Here is a 16,702-nt window from a genome sequence, read left to right as displayed (position 1 = left end):
TTTGTATATACATTTTTGAAATTAGGCTACATGATTCTGGTCACCTCTGATAACAGATTACTCTAAATTGTAATGTTGACATGCAATTTCTGTAAAGGAGCTTTGAAACGATATGTATTGTGAAAAGCGCTATGCAAATAAATTTGAAATCTGAATATTAATTGGAATCAAGCTGCGTCGACATATTGGAAGTCTCGCTGAGGTTGACTGACGTACCCCAAGTTCACGCACCAAATGTCCGACGATGACTGTCTGTTTTGAACGCTTATATCTCCAAATTTTGTCATTGTTTTGGAACACACGACCAGCTTATTCAGAAACGCAAACATATTCATAAAAGCTAAAAAACTTACATTTTGATTTCAGTGAAAGTGAATTCATTATTACAAACAAGCAAGTTAACAAAGCAGGATTCTTTATTTGAAACTGTTTATCGGTTTTCACATTGCAAGAAGAGACAGACAAGCATTGTGGCCCCAGTAGCTCATGTAATATTCATGAGATGTTTCCAGGGACGGCTTCAGGTGGAAAAACCCGTTACATACACGCACACACGCGCAAACACACTCCTACAAATTTACATATTCATCTGTTTTGCAAACATCCCGCTATATTTTTTAACCTTGCTTTGACATGAATCAGCAGCATTTTACTTCGGAAATCACCCACTTATCTTTCCCTCACCTTCTGCTGCACACACACTCACAAACTGGTACAACAGGGCTTAATTTGTATCGGAAAAATCTGACTTGGACTGTAATCTATTTTAGTGATCAGTTTTTTAAAAAAGTGTGAGACTGACTTTTTCCTTTTTCTGTCTTTGACGTTAGCAGCCAATCAGAATTAGATAATATTGTTTTCCTGCTCTAGCATTCTCAGTCACATGGTTATTTACAGCTCAGATGATTGGCTGAAACTTCTAAAGTCCAAAACCTGCCAAATCCATCATTCTGTGATTTCTTAATGGACCCTTTTCAGGTTTTTTTTAAATTTATTTTTTTATTTTAATTTTTAAACAATATTATGTTATAATACCTTGGCATTGAAGACCGTAAACTATTTATCGCTGCTGCATGAGTGCTGTGGAAATTATGGCAAATTTGACATCTTTTTCTCTTCTAAACAACTTAATCCATCTCTCAATATTTTTTCCTCTCTTTTGTAACACTCGGATGACTTCCACTGCTGAGAATCCTGGAAATGTGAGAAGGGACCGCTGACAAATTAAGCACTGAAGACCAGGTTACAGCACAACAACAGCTGGAACAGGAAGAGATGTAGTCGTCTAAAGCACTGAAATCAACAACAGAAAAGCTTAAAGTGCAAAACAGCAGAGAAATACAACTTTTCATGTTCCCAAACTCACCTTAAATTTACAAATCAATCTTGTACTCATAAGCAATGATGAAGATGATGAAATATCATCAAAAATCAAATCTTCACCGGTACATTTATAGCTTAACATCAGTGTGTCATATGTAAATGACGATGCATAGTTACCTGGTTTGTGTTTTGTTTTTAAATTATTGCGATACTGCGCATTAGATCTGGGCTGTGTGCCCAGTGTGAGGTGATGGGGGTTAATGATCAGAGTTCAAAGGTCAATAAGGGGCAAACAGTACAGGTGTGTGAGCAGTCCTGATTGGCCCCGGAGCAGGGCGGAGCAGCGCAGTGGGGAGGGACTGAGTCTGAAAGAGGGCGGGGTTATGGCAGGCACGCAGCTGAAAGGCGGAGCCAACGGCGGCGGCCACAGCTGCCAGGTGGGACGGCATTATTCTGGTCGTCAGCGGTGGGCAGAGATCTTTACCGACTGCCATCTTCACCTGCTGGATAGAGAATTTGTAATTATTATATATTATACACTCCCAGTCAAAAGTTCAAATCCATTATTAATTGTTCTTATTAATATCAATGTTGAAATCTCTGCTGCTTAGAATTTAATAGTTAATATAAATGTCACTTTTGATCAATTTAATTTGTCCTCGCTGAATAAAAATATTAGTATCTTTCAATATTTCAATTATTTATTATTGTTATTATTTGTTTCCATAAAAATTATAAGCAATGAAAATGAAAAAAAAAAAACTGTTTTCATTAATAATTAGATTTTTTTTTAAGTATATTAGAATGATTTCTGAAGGATTTTGGATCAGGGTATGTACTTTTGAACGGGTTCATTTTTATAAATTCAGCTATTTTTTTTGTCATTTAAACTATATGTAAACATCTCTTATGTGAAATAGCTTATTCAGGACAGTACTGAATAAAAAAATAACATGCATATTGTATGATCCCTTTTATTTGGTTAAAATCATTAACATTTTTGCAGATTCTGCAAGGGGTATGTAAACTTTTGAGCACGACTGTATAATATAAGAACAATCACTTGATAAATTAGCATTATAATGATTAAAATAAAAATAAAATATAATATTTTTATTTATTAAATGGAATTGCACTTCTCTTTTCTTTTTTTTAGTACTGACTCTTTCACCACCAGTGTTTTTTTAAAGTTCCCAGTCAGCACCAGCATTTTAGATAATTTTCACAAAAACTTCATGTCCCCCAAAACATTTTGTTGTCTGAATATCTGAACATACACTATCTCAAAAGAAAGAACAGAACCATTTTAATCTAGCTTCATGCATTCTTTTTTATTTAAGGTGGGGTATGCATTTTTTCAACAACAATGTTTGGAAGTTAGTCAGGCCGACACCAACAACAAATGTCTAAGCAAACAGCGTTAGGGGGCGTATGACGATCGAGAAGAGAGAACGAGCAAGAGTGAGATTTGAAAATAATGGAGAGATCGGACACAATACAAATGAGCTCAAAAGAATATCACTGGAATGACGGTTTATGACTGGGCAAGCGCTTTAGGATTCTCGTTTATATTAGAAAAGCTTTCCAGCGCTGGAGAGAGCTAAGAGGGAAGGCCTTAAAACAGACACAGAGGCTGCTTTGATTCCTTATCATGTGAGTAACACTGGGTTTTGATTGTCTAGAGCTCTTGTTTGCATGTTAATTTTTTGTGCTTCCTTGTCGTTCGTTCATCATCTGTGCTTTATTTGTGGTTGGGATTGGAGTGTGAGTTTTGGAGGCGGAGCAATGAAGACGGGTGTGTTTGTTAATGTGTTAATGTGTGTTTGTGGTTAATTTATTAAATTATATAGATGGAGTAGATCGAGTCCATCAACACTCCAAAGCCTCACAGTCGTTTCCTCTTTCTGGGTTCGACATTTCACTAAGTGAAGTTAGGCAGTTTTGATTTATGTGCTGTTGGATGATTGCGTTATTCTACGTTCATAAGCAATGCTTCTATCGCTTGTTTCTGCTTCTTCTTTTCCTGTGTTTTGATCCGGAGATTCTGTACTCTTTCAGAAGATGCGTAATAGCGCCCCCATACTGTATAACAATGAAAACATGGATTGGTGGAAAAACTTGTCAATGGCAGGGAAAGAGTTAAGCCCAAAGTATACTTCACTTTTTACGTGTGTGTGAGGGTCAGTGCGCGAGATGCGACTTTGGTCATCTTGTACCGTACGCTCACCGCCCGATTTTTGTAACCGCGCATATTTTGTACGCCAGTGTTAATTTTGACAACAAATTTTTATTTAGTTTTAGTCATAGTCTTTTGACTAAAATGCCATTTAGTTTTAGTCATATTTTAGTCTTGGGAAATTGTTTTAGTTTTAGTCAACTGAATATCATGAGATTTTAGTCGAATAAATCTACAGCAAATTTAGTTGACTAAAATCTAATGTAGTTCAATTGTAATGCATTAAGTAATCATTTCACTAACAATACACACTGATATACATCTAATATTCTCCAAACTGTTTATATTCACCCAATTGTACTTTGCTCGCCAAAGCAGACGGTTTTTGACCGTTCAAGTGCAAAACGACACGAAAGAGCAAAATTCAGTACTTTTCAGGGATTGATACCCTTATTATTGAGGTACTATTATAGTTTTTGATTACATTTTTTATTTTTAGATTTGATTTTTAGTTTTTCTGCTTTCATTGTAATTTTAGTTAAAAGTTTTTGTAATTTTTAGTGTGTTTATGTCTTTTAGTTTTTGCTTTTAAATGTCTATAAGTTTTTATTTCTGTTTGTTATTTTAATACCTCAGGTTAAGCTAAAGCTTAGAAAGTACATGAAATAAAATAAGTTTACATTTTTTATATATTTATTTTTTATTTCATTTAAGGTTTATTTCAAGTAATGAAGATTGCTTTGGTTTTAGGTTCAGTTAACTATAGGCTACTGAATAATGTGTCAAATAATGTTCTTAGTCTTTCTTTCCTGTGACAGAAGATACAGTAGTTTACTATGAATAAAACAGAAATTAAATTAATTAATTAAATACTAATTATATACCATCCCAAAAAAACACCGTGACTCTTATTCTGAAATGTCTGTAGCAGGCTGATCATGAGGGTGATAAAATATGCATTCTTACAACCGTCTAAAACATATTACCATATAAACATCGCGTAGTAAACATTGTCATAATTCATCAACATTAGCTCATAAGCATTTGCATGGCATAAATTTGCGCTATTCATTAATTGCGAAGCAGTCTGAAGTGGTGCTGTAGAGATGAGCCTGTAGAGGGCGCAACAGCGCCAAGTTTCCCCGCGGTAAGATCAGCACGTTACACTTCAAATGTGCGCATCTTCCACATAGGACAGCAATCCTGACTGGATATCTTCCCAAATCGTCCCTCTCTTTCATTTTCGTCTCGTTTTTATTCGTTGGCGAAAATTGGAGTAGATTTTTTAGTCATTCAAAACACATTTTTATGTCGTTGATGAAAATTATGACGAAAATTATTCATCAACGAAATTAACACCGTTGTACGCACAGGTCACATATGCGCATTCAATTTTTTTTTGCAGTAATTAGTTTATCCACAAGGTGGCAACCGTGATTCACAAGGTAGTCAAAGAAAAACTGCGGAACGCATGCAAGCTACAGCGACAATCGACGAAAGATTGTGTGAAAAGGTTAGAAAGTACCCTCGTTTGTACAACTCTAGCATGAAAGAATACAAAAATGGTTACATGGGCTGTAACTCATGGCGAGGGATTAGCAAGAATAGATTATTATAGTTATAGTTTTAGTAAAATAGTGAACAATATTTCAAAATATTTAAAATCCTCCTTTCCGTCTTTTTATAAGTAAAATCTCACTAGTAAAATCTGTAGTCAAATGGGTTGTATTTTACAGTGAAGTGCCTACATGAAGCGATCTAAGCGACAGTTTACTATGTTCATGTTGTTCCAAACTCGTATGCAGTTGTTCTTTTCTGTGTTTCAATACAACAACAGATCACAGTGACCACAAGTGCCACAACAGTAGTACACATGAGTCTTCTGAAGTCATATCTGTGTGAGGAACAGACTAAAAATATTTGAAATCTCATTTGTGTTCACGTTGAGTTTAACAGATGTGGTCACTATGAGCTGTTGCTACATGGAACAAATTGTAAAAAATAACAGCATATGGGTTTGGAACAACATGAGGGCTAGTAAACAATGACAGCACTTTTGGGTGAAATATCACTTTAATAAATGGTCTTGATGTGTACAATTCATCAGGGCGTGTTATTCGAAAGGAAAAAATTGTTTTGATAATCGTTCATCAAAATGTAATGACTTCCTCTGCCTCTGAAATGTCTATTTCTAGTTAAATGGGTGTTGAAGAGACAATATTATTCACCACCGTTCAAATGTTGGGGGTCAGTAAGACTTTTTTTTAAAACAAGAAATTAAGCAATTACTTAGGAAATTATGCAAAAATATTAATCTGTTGTCTTGAGCAGCAAATCAGAATGGTTTCTGAAGGATCATGTGACACTATGACATACAAAAACATATAGGCTATAGTCCCATATGTATGCACAATTAATCATTAAAAGATCAATCTCTATTCAAACACACATGATCTTATTCACGTAAGCTTGTTCGAAACAAGAGTCTTTTCATCTACACCGTATTGCTATTTCTGTTGCAAACATCAAATAATAACTAAAATATTGGGATAAAAGTTTACAATCCGGATATAAACACCGATGTTGCGGCAGCTGCGCAAAATTAGTAAATGACCTTTTTAAGTAATGTTACGCTTTAAAAAAAGATTGTATCTATTACACTGTTACTCCAGTAGGTGGCGACCAGTGATGGTTATTTGTATGGGATTCGTTCAAAAACTCTGGACGAAACAAGTCTTCATTTATTAACTTCAAAAATTTTTACATAATGAAATCATTTGAATTAATATTTTTTTATAGAATCATTTATAACATTTTAGACATTTATAAATAGACTAATTTATAACAGAGCTTCAAGTAAGTTACCTGTTATTTTGTTTTTTTAGAATCGTGGGGTCTCTATGATCTCTATCTATCTCTAAAAAAATCCAGATTATCCAGAGTCATAAATTAAGCTTAAAAGATGATATATCTGGCATGTAACCTATGAGCACTAATATTAAAATGTCCAGTCTTACAGACTAGTCTTTATGCACATAAACAAGGATTTGCGACAATTGTAATGCATTATAATGGAGGATTCTGAAATGTTTTCTTATTTTAAAAGATGTGGCGCTTCACATATAGTGTGTTTTAAACTAATCTTAACTGAGACTTGAGTGTTTGTAGACGTTTAAGAGGCTCGACCTTGATTTATTGCAATATTGAGGCGTTCAGTTTTATTTTGATTTTAGAAAATAAACATGTGATCGCTGGAATTAAGGACTTTGAGCCTACATTCAGTTTGAGTAAAATGCTTGATTACTGTTAAAATCAGATACTCTAAGACTTTTACTCAGGTCATATTGGAATTGGTGACAATAAGTTATCGCTCCTTTTACTCAAGTATGGATTTCAGGTCCTCTTTACACCTCTGGACCACTCAAACAAACAGATTGCAATTGCATTTAGTGCCGCCCGTGGTGCAAAGCAGGAACCTACTGTCTGTTTGGTGGGTCCTCTTTGGGTTTTGGTGTAAGGACTGAACTTGGGTTTGGCTGGTTTCCCTGCAGCTCTGTCTTTATGGCGTCTGCTGCTGATGTGCTGAGGATAAAAACACAGAAAATGACACAGATGTGATGAGCTGACAGACACAGTTCACAGATTCTCTAACAGCGTTTAATGTTTTCAGACCAAATTAAACAATTTTTCACTGCAGATTTTTGAATGAATTAATATTTTAGTTCTCTGTCAAGTAGGTTGACAGTTTTTTTTCTGGGCAAAAAAAATTCATCAACCAATGAGATACAAGACTTAAGAGTTTCACTACAAAGCAGTAGACAGCTATTATTATTATTATTTAATTTATTTATCTGATTAATTTTTACCCACCAACCATAAAATATTTAACATTATTTAATATATATATATATATATGTGTGTGTGTGTGTGTGTGTGTGTGTGTGTGTGTGTGTGTGTAGTACATTAACATTAAAATTCAAAATAATTAAAAACATAAATAAAAAGTTCAAAAAAAAATTCTAAATAATTTAGCATTATAGTTATAATATAATAATTAACATAATAATAAAAAATCTGAATTATGTTAGCATCTCTATAGAATAAACCCTGTATACTAACATTAACCACTGCTTTAAAGCATGTATAAGAGGAAAGAACTACAATCCCATGAAGCATTGCGAACAGCATAATCGAATCAAATATGGAGAAATATAAACTACTATATATATATATATATATATATATATATATATATATATATATATATATATATATATATTTTTTTTTTATTAAATATATACATGAATGTATGTTTATTTATATATACATAATAACTATACACAAAACAAACACACATATTTTACGTAAACACAGACTCTTATTTTGTACACGATAATCACGATTATCATTGAATATATATATATATATATATATATATATATATATATATATATATATATATATACAGTATTTAACAGTATTTTTTAAGGTCATTGCAAATATTTGCATATATTTCAAGTATTTATTTTGACATATAACATCATTCACAGTGCTTCACGTGAGTGGGCGGAGCTAAAGAGATCTTTTGCCATGTTTTCCTTGTTTCGACTCTGATTGGTAGAATTTTCCGCAGCATCATGGGTAATGTAGTTTTTCACCAGGAATTCCATGGTTAAACACGATTACTTTAAAACTAAGTTGGCTGACGCCTTCAACAGAAGCAAATGCCATCTATTAAAAACCTCGTAGCTCACAGTCTTTAAAGGTTTATAAGTTATCATTAAAATGTAAAAAGTTTTTACTTTCTTGAACCCGACTGTTGCGCTTTATAAAAACAGTCCATGATGTGAGACGTGCGCTTATGGCTGCACATGCACAATGGCTGGCCCAGCCTGAAGTATACGCTTTTTTAAATGCTATTTGAGCATAAAAAACTACATTTATGGGGCAGTTCATGTCAGTAACTTTTCAGATTTCCCGATTCAAATAGATAGGAGCTGGTGGGAGGTGTTGCAGAGTGAACAGACTTTCCTTTGCTATGATGCCGCCAACATAATGCCGGCAGTGTGTTTTCACTTTCTGCCGTGGACGCAGCGTTCAGCGCTCACCTGCTTGAGCTGCGTCTCTGAATTGACGCGCACGTCGCAGGTTTCACAGTGGAATGTCTTGTTCTGCAGGCCCGTGTCTGCTTTAGTGGGAGTAGCCAGCTTGCTCTTCAGCCCAGTCCTCGGGAAGGATTTGATGGAGCCGATCCCGCTCCGAGCCTCCAGCATAGTTTTGTGCTTGGTGCCTGAGGAACAAAACATGGCAGGTTCAAACCATTTATCATCTTAATGATACACCTTTGCCAGAGAAAACAAAACCGTGAGGGCTGGAAGAGGTCTTTCCTGATGATGCATCTCATTTCCATTTCATGTTTTTGTGCAACTATTGTCAGTAGTTTATATGCATTAGTGCCAAGTATACACTAGCAGTCAAAAGACACATGTGCCTGAATTTATGTTTCTTATCAATCTTAAAAATAGCTAAAAATTAGATTATGCACATGTTTTAACAAATTTTAACAAAAAAACTAAATAATCGAAATGGATCCACTGGATCAAATAATGAAGAAAAAGCAGCCACTGTGACCGCCGGCTTTGGTTTCATAAGTATTTTTATGATTCATATTCTCCATTAGCATGTTTTAAAAAATCATTCAAAAGTTCCAAACCATGAACTGAAATCAAGAAGCTCCACATCACAACATTTATCTGAAGCAAACAGTGTTTCAGAACTGGAGAAATGGGTAGTAAAGGTCTGTGCACTTAATAGGTTATCAAGTACTCATCTAAAACAGATATAACTGAATCTTTTTTATTCTTATCGGAAAACACTACTACTCAACAAACTTTGAGGAATATTTTGTAACATTATAAATGTATTTACTGTCACTTTTGATTAATTTAATGCATCCTTACTGAATAAAAGTATTAATTTCTTGCAAAATACCCGACAATTTTTTGAATGTCCCCACTACCCAACCGTCCAAATCCTATAACTAAAATGCAGGATCTCGCTTAAGATTATGGGTAATGTAGTGCTTCAGCACTTTAGTAGTACTTAGATTTTTTTTAAACCCTTTGACTCACAGTTTCTATTAAAGTAACAAGAAGCTGTGCATTATTTGGATTTCATGATAAAATCACTGAGTGTCTTATTGCTTTCATGAAACAGCAGCAACAACAATATGATAAAAGATATAAACAAGGGCCTTTTTCAAAGAGGGTTTTAAACCTTTCGGTTACTTTTTATATTGTCTGGAAAAATTGTATGTCCAAAACCACTACTTTTGAGGAAATGGATAAATCACTGTATTTCTTAAATAATTAAACATTGTTGATAAAGTTAATATTGTGAAACACTTGCATGTGTCATTATTAGAGATGCACCGATGTATCAGCTGATAAAAACAAATATTTTCACTATTGGCCATCGGCTTGTTTTAAAACAGTCAATGATCAGGGCTGATTATCCTGTCAATCAAAAGGGGGCAGAAAAATGTATCAGACTGAAACTCGTACTGTGTGTGAAGAAAATCTCTCATGTGGAATTTAGGCCAAGTTGAAAAAAATAGCAATTTAATTGAGCAAAAATGAAAATTCTGTCATTAATTACTCTCCCTCATGTTGTTCCACACCCATAAGACCTTCATTCATCTTCAGAACACAAATTAAGATATTTTTTGATAAAATCCGATGGCTCAGTGAGGCCTGCATTGACAGCAAGATAATTTACACTTTCAATGCCCAGAATGCTACTAAAGATGTATTTAAAACAGGTCATGTGACTACAGTGGTTCAACCTTAATGTTATGAAGCGACGAGAATACTTTTTGTGCGCCAAAAAACAAAATAACGAATTTATTCAACAATATCTAGTGATGGGCGATTTCAAAACACTGCTTCATGAAGCTTTACGAATCTTTTGTATTGAATCAGTGGTTCAGAGCGTGTGTCAAACTGCCAAAGTCACGCCCCCCAGTGGTGAACCATTGAAATTTCTAAACACTTATGACATAACAAAGGCCTTGTTTACTGAAATCACGTGACTTTGGCAGTTTAACACATGTTCCCAACCACTGATTCAATACAAAAGATTCGTAAAGCTTCATGAAGCAGTGTTTTGAAATCGTCCATCACTAGATATTGTTGAATAAATTCATTATTTTGTTTTTTTGGCGCACAAAAAGTATTCTCATCACTTTACAATATTAAGGTTTAACCACATGAACTGTTTTAAATACATCTTTAGTAGCTTTCTAGGCATTGAAAGTGTTAATTATCTTGCTGTCAATGCAGGCCTCACTGAGCCATCAGATTTCATCAAAAATATCTTAATTTGGGTTCTGAAGATGAATGAAGGTCTTACGGGTGTGGAACAACATGAGGGAGAGTAATTAATGACAAAATTATCATTTTTGGGTGAACTAACCCTTTAAAAGCAGGCTCTATTTTTCACCTGTACTTCAAGCCAGGGTTGCCAGGTCCACAGTTTCCCCCTATATCAAACATTATTTGCAGAGCACCTCCCATCCGATAATCGCAAAGAGCTTTGTGCTTAGTTACTTGTGATAGGAAACAAAGTCTCAACTTTAAAATTCTGTCCATTTTATAACAAAATTCATACAATAAATGGCATTTTGACGCTCTTAAATATGATGTGACAGATCCCTGAAAGACCTGTAGCGCGGGTCTTTTTTTCCTCTTTAATACAAGTTACAGCATGAAAAAAACATGCATGAACATCAGAGGGTATGTTGAAAGATACAGAACAACTTACAGATATGTATCATGTCTCAAGTCATCATTCAATCAGTGTTTCAACTGCAGAAAGTTATCAATAAATCAGCTTGTGAACAATGTGTCACTTAACGCTGCATTTACCTCAGGAAAGTCATGCAATGTTCACAATTCATTAGCTAGCTATAAAACACTAGAAAAGAGCTTATTTACTGTTATATATGTTTGAATAAATTTGCCATGAAGACAAGCGTTTATGAACACTACCTTATGTGCAAACATTTCGGTTTTTGAGTGTAATCTAAAAATAAATAGCAGATGAATATAATAGTTTGGGCTTTGCTCTTAATTTTAACCTTTAATATTATATTAATGTACCAAATGAGAGAGTTTGCAGCATTATTTGGGAGAGATTTATCATTCTCATGATGATTTATCATCATTATCAATAATCAGATAGCGGTATTGGTGGAGAAATTTAGTATCGGTGCATCTCTAGTCATAATATTACACTGTAAAAAATGACCGTGATTTTAACAGTAAAAGACTGTAAAAATGCAGCAGTGAAAAACTGTTAATTGGTTTACAGAAAGTTTCCGTACTATATACAGTGAATGACTGTAATAGATCTAACGGTACATTTAATATAATTTTACGGTAAACTACCATTAAATTCACAGTTTTTTTAAGTGAAAAATAACAATTCATTGTTAAATATACAGTGAAAAACCGTAAATTGACATCCCCACAATTCCCTGCGTGACACTTCGCATTTGATAGGCCTATATTTTCATTGAAATAACTCTGTTTCTTCTTAGTTTTTCTCATTTTTTTCTAATCAGTTATGTACATTAGGGTTTTATGTTACATCTAATGTTTATTGCATTTTTTAAATTTCATGCATGTGACCATGATGGTGTTTAGTGTGTGTGTGAATGACACTGTGTGCACCTTCTGTATGTTAGTGTTGTCCTTCTCAGCTTGTGATGAACTTTGATTCATCATGTGACTCTCATCACCACTGTGTTTGGTGACTGTCAGTGTATTATAAAGGTACAAAACAGATATTAGTACTTCATTAGGTTGGTAAATTAACATTATATCAGTTAATGAAATACGTTATTATACCGTAAATTTAACAGATTTTTTTTACATTGCTACTGTATTTTTCACGGTAAAGTTCTGGCAACCACAGCTGCCGTTTTTTAACCGTAAATTTTACTGGGATTTTTTTTTTTACAGTGTATTAACATTTTACTGAAAACAAACTCAAATGGAGTTAGGAGGTTTTTGACCAGCGAATGTCAGATATACATATTTTATCATTAGAACGGCCGTAAGTGCGTTAAGTTTTCATCAACTTAGAGATTATAAAGTTTACTGTAGCTATTCTTTTTGTTTACCCTTGCATTGCATAGAGACGTGGTGGAGTTATGAGTTTTGAGGAGGTTTGAGGAGCCAATGGAGTCACAAGCACTAATAAAAATGACAAAATATGGAAGATACACAGTTTCTGCCTGAGAGTAAGAACTGATCTTGGTAAATTCTGGAAACGCTCAATGCCAAGCGCTCCTCACCGCTGTTATGCGCGTCGAGCTGTGACGCCGAGTTGACGGCCACCTTGCAGAGAGAGCAGTAGAGCAGACGCAGGGCTTTCTCGTCCTCTGTCTCTGGATTGGTTCCGGTGTCGTTCTCCTCTGGTTCAGGCGGGTTGGGCGTGATGGAGCGGCCGTCCTCCCCTCCTGACCCTGAGGTAGACTCTGGCTCTGTGGGGTCTGCGCTGGGGCCGGACACCGGGGCCGAAGAGGGCGATGAAGGGGCCACGGGCGCACCAGGACTTCCACCTGTAAAACACAAATGACCTGTGATTGGTAAGTGAAGGATCATGTGACAATGCTTTATCGTTTATACTTCTTTGGACTTGTTCAGCACATCCAACAGATGCTTGAGATCTGGGGGATTTACTGTACATATAAAATTATTTAAAAATTTAATTTGCATTCATCACGTTTCAAATATGAATAGAAAAAACATTGGATAAAGTACCGTTTTACCATATTTAATCTAAAATAAATATGTGCTAAACAAACACTTGTTTTCTAACTGAAGCACATTGCACTGAATGCTATTGAGAAGCAAACACAAATCAGATATTTCTAATTATATACACATGATATTTTCCACTGGATGGATGAGTATTGGATTGTGTTTCGGATGAATAAATATGCAGCAGGCGCACATAAACACAAACGCTGATGTCACTGATGACCTGTCGACCTCTAAAAGCTCCTCTGGTGCCATATTTAATAATACATAAGCACATTAATGCATCAATGCACGGCTCTCTCTCTCTCTCTCTCTCTCGTTCTGAGTTTCCCCTCCACTGTTGTACTCGCTTTGATTTTGAAGACTTCCTTTATTTGTGCTGGAAAATAACTGTGTCAGATATTGAGATCGATGGCGCCATGAAATTACATCGAAATTAATTGCGCAGACTAAGATAAACTGCGGCTGATTTTCCCCAGATGAGGTCTGGCTTTGGCAGGGTGCTCTGATCAATGTCTGAGGGGTCTGAACTCTTTGTACAGTAATAACACAGACACTCTCTTCATTTCAGACCCCAGAGACTCAATCGATACTGAATTATGTCGCTCTATTTTGGTGACCCGTTAAGTAGAGTCTCTTATTTATCCCAGAGCTCCGCTTTGGGCTCTTTTCATCTGTAAGGGAATAGAGGAATGGACATAGCAACTAAGAGCAGTTAGTTAACCCTATACCCCCATAAACATGTAGTGTTGATGATGCACCCAGAGTCCTTCATTCACGTTGAAAGGCTCACCAGCTGGCTGAAGGAGATTAGCTTGTTGAGCTGTGGACTGGCAAAATTAGGCATTTTTTTCCTCCCGGCAGAGAAGCATCATTGACCATGACGGCTCGGCACTGAGAACTTCATTTACACTCCAGTTTCTATTAAATCTGCAGCAGCGGCTGCACGGACACTTCAGTCTACTGGAAGTAAGAGCCAGGGACTCAACCGAAGACAAAACCAACCCAAAAGAGCTCTTCTCAAAGCTCTACGGATGAGGGTTTGGAAAGAAGAAAACGACAACAAACCAGCTGATGTCAACCAGTAAGGCAACTAATTATGTTACAACATGTAACAATTTGAAATACTCTGAAAAATGGGTTAAAAACAACCCAAGTTGGGTTGAAAATGGACAAACCTAGCAGTTGGGTTAAATGTTTGCCCAATTTAACCCAACTATTGTTTAAAATGACTATATGTCTAGCTTGAAATGAACCCAAAATAAGTTGTCAATAATAATAATAATCAATAATAATCAACAATAATAATCAAAAGGTGAACATTTATTAATAAGCATTTTAATAGGTTTGATTTAATAGGTGTTTTTCATTAAACAATATTTGGTTTAAATAAAACTACCCAGCAGGTTAGGGAAACATTTAACCCAACCACTGGGTTAAAACAACCCAATCGCTGGGTTTGTCCATTTTCAACCCAACTTGCATTGTTTTAACCCAGCATTTTATAGAGAGTATGAATTAAAAGATTGACAAATCTCAGCAAACACTGTTATTTTAGTATTGGTTATATACTATTATAGTAATTAGCTTTTATTTTTAAAATATTTTTTATATATTCAGTTCTCATTTTGGTTTAAGTTTAATATACCCTCTAAAAAATGCTGGGTTGTTTCAACCCAAATTTGGGTCAAATATGGACAAACCCAACCATTGGTTTAAAAAATGCATTTAAAAATGTAACCCAATGGTTGGGTTTGTCCATTTTTGACCAAAACTTGGGTTGAAACAACCCAGCATTTTTTAGAGTGTATATACAGCTATGGAAAAAATTAAGAGACCACTCCAAGTTCAAAAATCAATGTTAAGTGGTCTCTTAATTTTTTCCATAGCTGTATATCTATATCTCAGAATGATTTCTGAAGGATCATGTGACACTGAAGACTGGAGTAATGATGCTGAAAATTCAGCTTTGATCACAGGAATAAATTATATTTGAAATTATATTAAAATAGAAAACCATCATTTTAAATTGTAATAATATTTAATAATATTATTGTTTTTTCTGTATTTTTTTTTTCAAATAAATGCAGCCTTAATGAGCATTAAAAAATTAGTAATAGTAATGTTTCCAAACTTTTGACTGGTAGTGTATATATATATATATATATATATATATATATATATATATATATATATATATATATATATATATATATATATATATATATACCAGTCCAATATATATATGTAACTTTAATACATTTTTTTAGTAATTTGAGTAATTTTAGTACTTATTTCAGTCAGTTAGTTGCCAATATTTATAATTTTATCTATATTTATATTTAATGTTATTTTATTTCAGCTTTATTTTAGTCACTGAAAACATTTTTATATAGTTTTAGTTAACAAAAACACTAGTTTAGTAAACACACATATGGTGCTAAGATGTTTATGAAAGAGCACATCATCTGGAAAGAATTGTTCTATTTTAAGTAGGAGTGTGAATCACAGGCAATTTAACCAATTATGAATCAGATTCCACTTAATGACTCTAATGATTCATTTTGGTACTTTTGAGGAAACTCTTCAGATAAATGGTCATAATTATATACTATACAAATACAACATGGTCTGAAATAACATTTCAGACCAGAAGAGAGCCAAAATAATGAGTCTTTTTGACTGACTCATTAAAAATAACAGGTTCAAATGAGTCATTTGTTTGTGAAGCAGACTACACAGGTCGCAATATGCGTTTCTTTATGCGACAGTGACACTGATATAGAGTATTACTCCCGCTGGAGGGACTTTGCAGAGCTTTTTCATGCTCAAACAGCAACATTACACACTAAAGAAAGATGAGCAGTTACAAAAGCATAGTATGACCTCTTTAAAAGAATCTAATTCATATAAAGAGGCAATTTAAAACAGCAATTAATCAATTTACTGCTAATGTCAAAAAGCCCACAAAGTCATTCAGGGGAGATTCACCCTGAAAGACAGATAAAGAGTAAATGAGGTGAGCGGCGCTGCTGACCTGAGCATTAGCCTCATTTTCCTCTACAGACAGGAAGCTCGGATCACAACCAGCCGACTCTACAGGAAGTTTGACACAGCCCAAACTACGATGTGTGATCAATCTGAGCACCATTTGTGTGTGAAAATAAGTCATTAAAGAGTAATTTGTGAGAGTACAGGCTGTTTTGATTGTCTGTCAGTGTGGTGGTGATCTATAGCCCTGGTGCGGTGACCTGTATGCCAAAACAAGGAGAAAGAGACAAAGAGACCATGAAAGCAGGAACAAGACAAAGAGATCAATGGTCCCCCATTAATGACCAGAATGGCCTTGATCAATCTGCTCTGTCTTGGCGACAGA

General features: G+C 34.8%; 1 protein-coding gene across 22 annotated transcripts in view; it reads right to left on the bottom strand.

The window, feature by feature from the left end:
* Positions 1–439: 439 nt before the first annotated feature.
* znf385d (zinc finger protein 385D) overlaps positions 440–16,702 on the bottom strand; it is a 235,096-nt gene continuing 218,833 nt past the window's right edge. For 20 of the 22 annotated variants that reach the window (XM_067412024.1, XM_067412043.1, XM_067412001.1 and 17 more), the window contains 4 exons: positions 12,858–13,142; positions 8,608–8,789; positions 6,980–7,081; positions 440–1,826 (listed from right to left, as the gene is read on the bottom strand). In XM_067412024.1, coding sequence (XP_067268125.1) covers positions 1,602–1,826; positions 6,980–7,081; positions 8,608–8,789; positions 12,858–13,142 — 794 coding nt within the window. In that variant the 3' untranslated portion in view covers positions 440–1,601. The remainder of the gene's footprint in view (positions 1,827–6,979; positions 7,082–8,607; positions 8,790–12,857; positions 13,143–16,702) is intronic. The other 2 variants (XM_067412080.1, XM_067412089.1) reach the window with 2 other exon arrangements.

This window comes from Chanodichthys erythropterus, chromosome 2, assembly GCF_024489055.1.
Source record: "Chanodichthys erythropterus isolate Z2021 chromosome 2, ASM2448905v1, whole genome shotgun sequence".
In the NCBI taxonomy this organism is placed as follows: Eukaryota; Metazoa; Chordata; class Actinopteri; order Cypriniformes; family Xenocyprididae; genus Chanodichthys; species Chanodichthys erythropterus.
The sequence above is the reverse complement of the archived record's forward strand: the minus strand, read 5'-3'. Positions and strand labels throughout refer to the sequence as shown.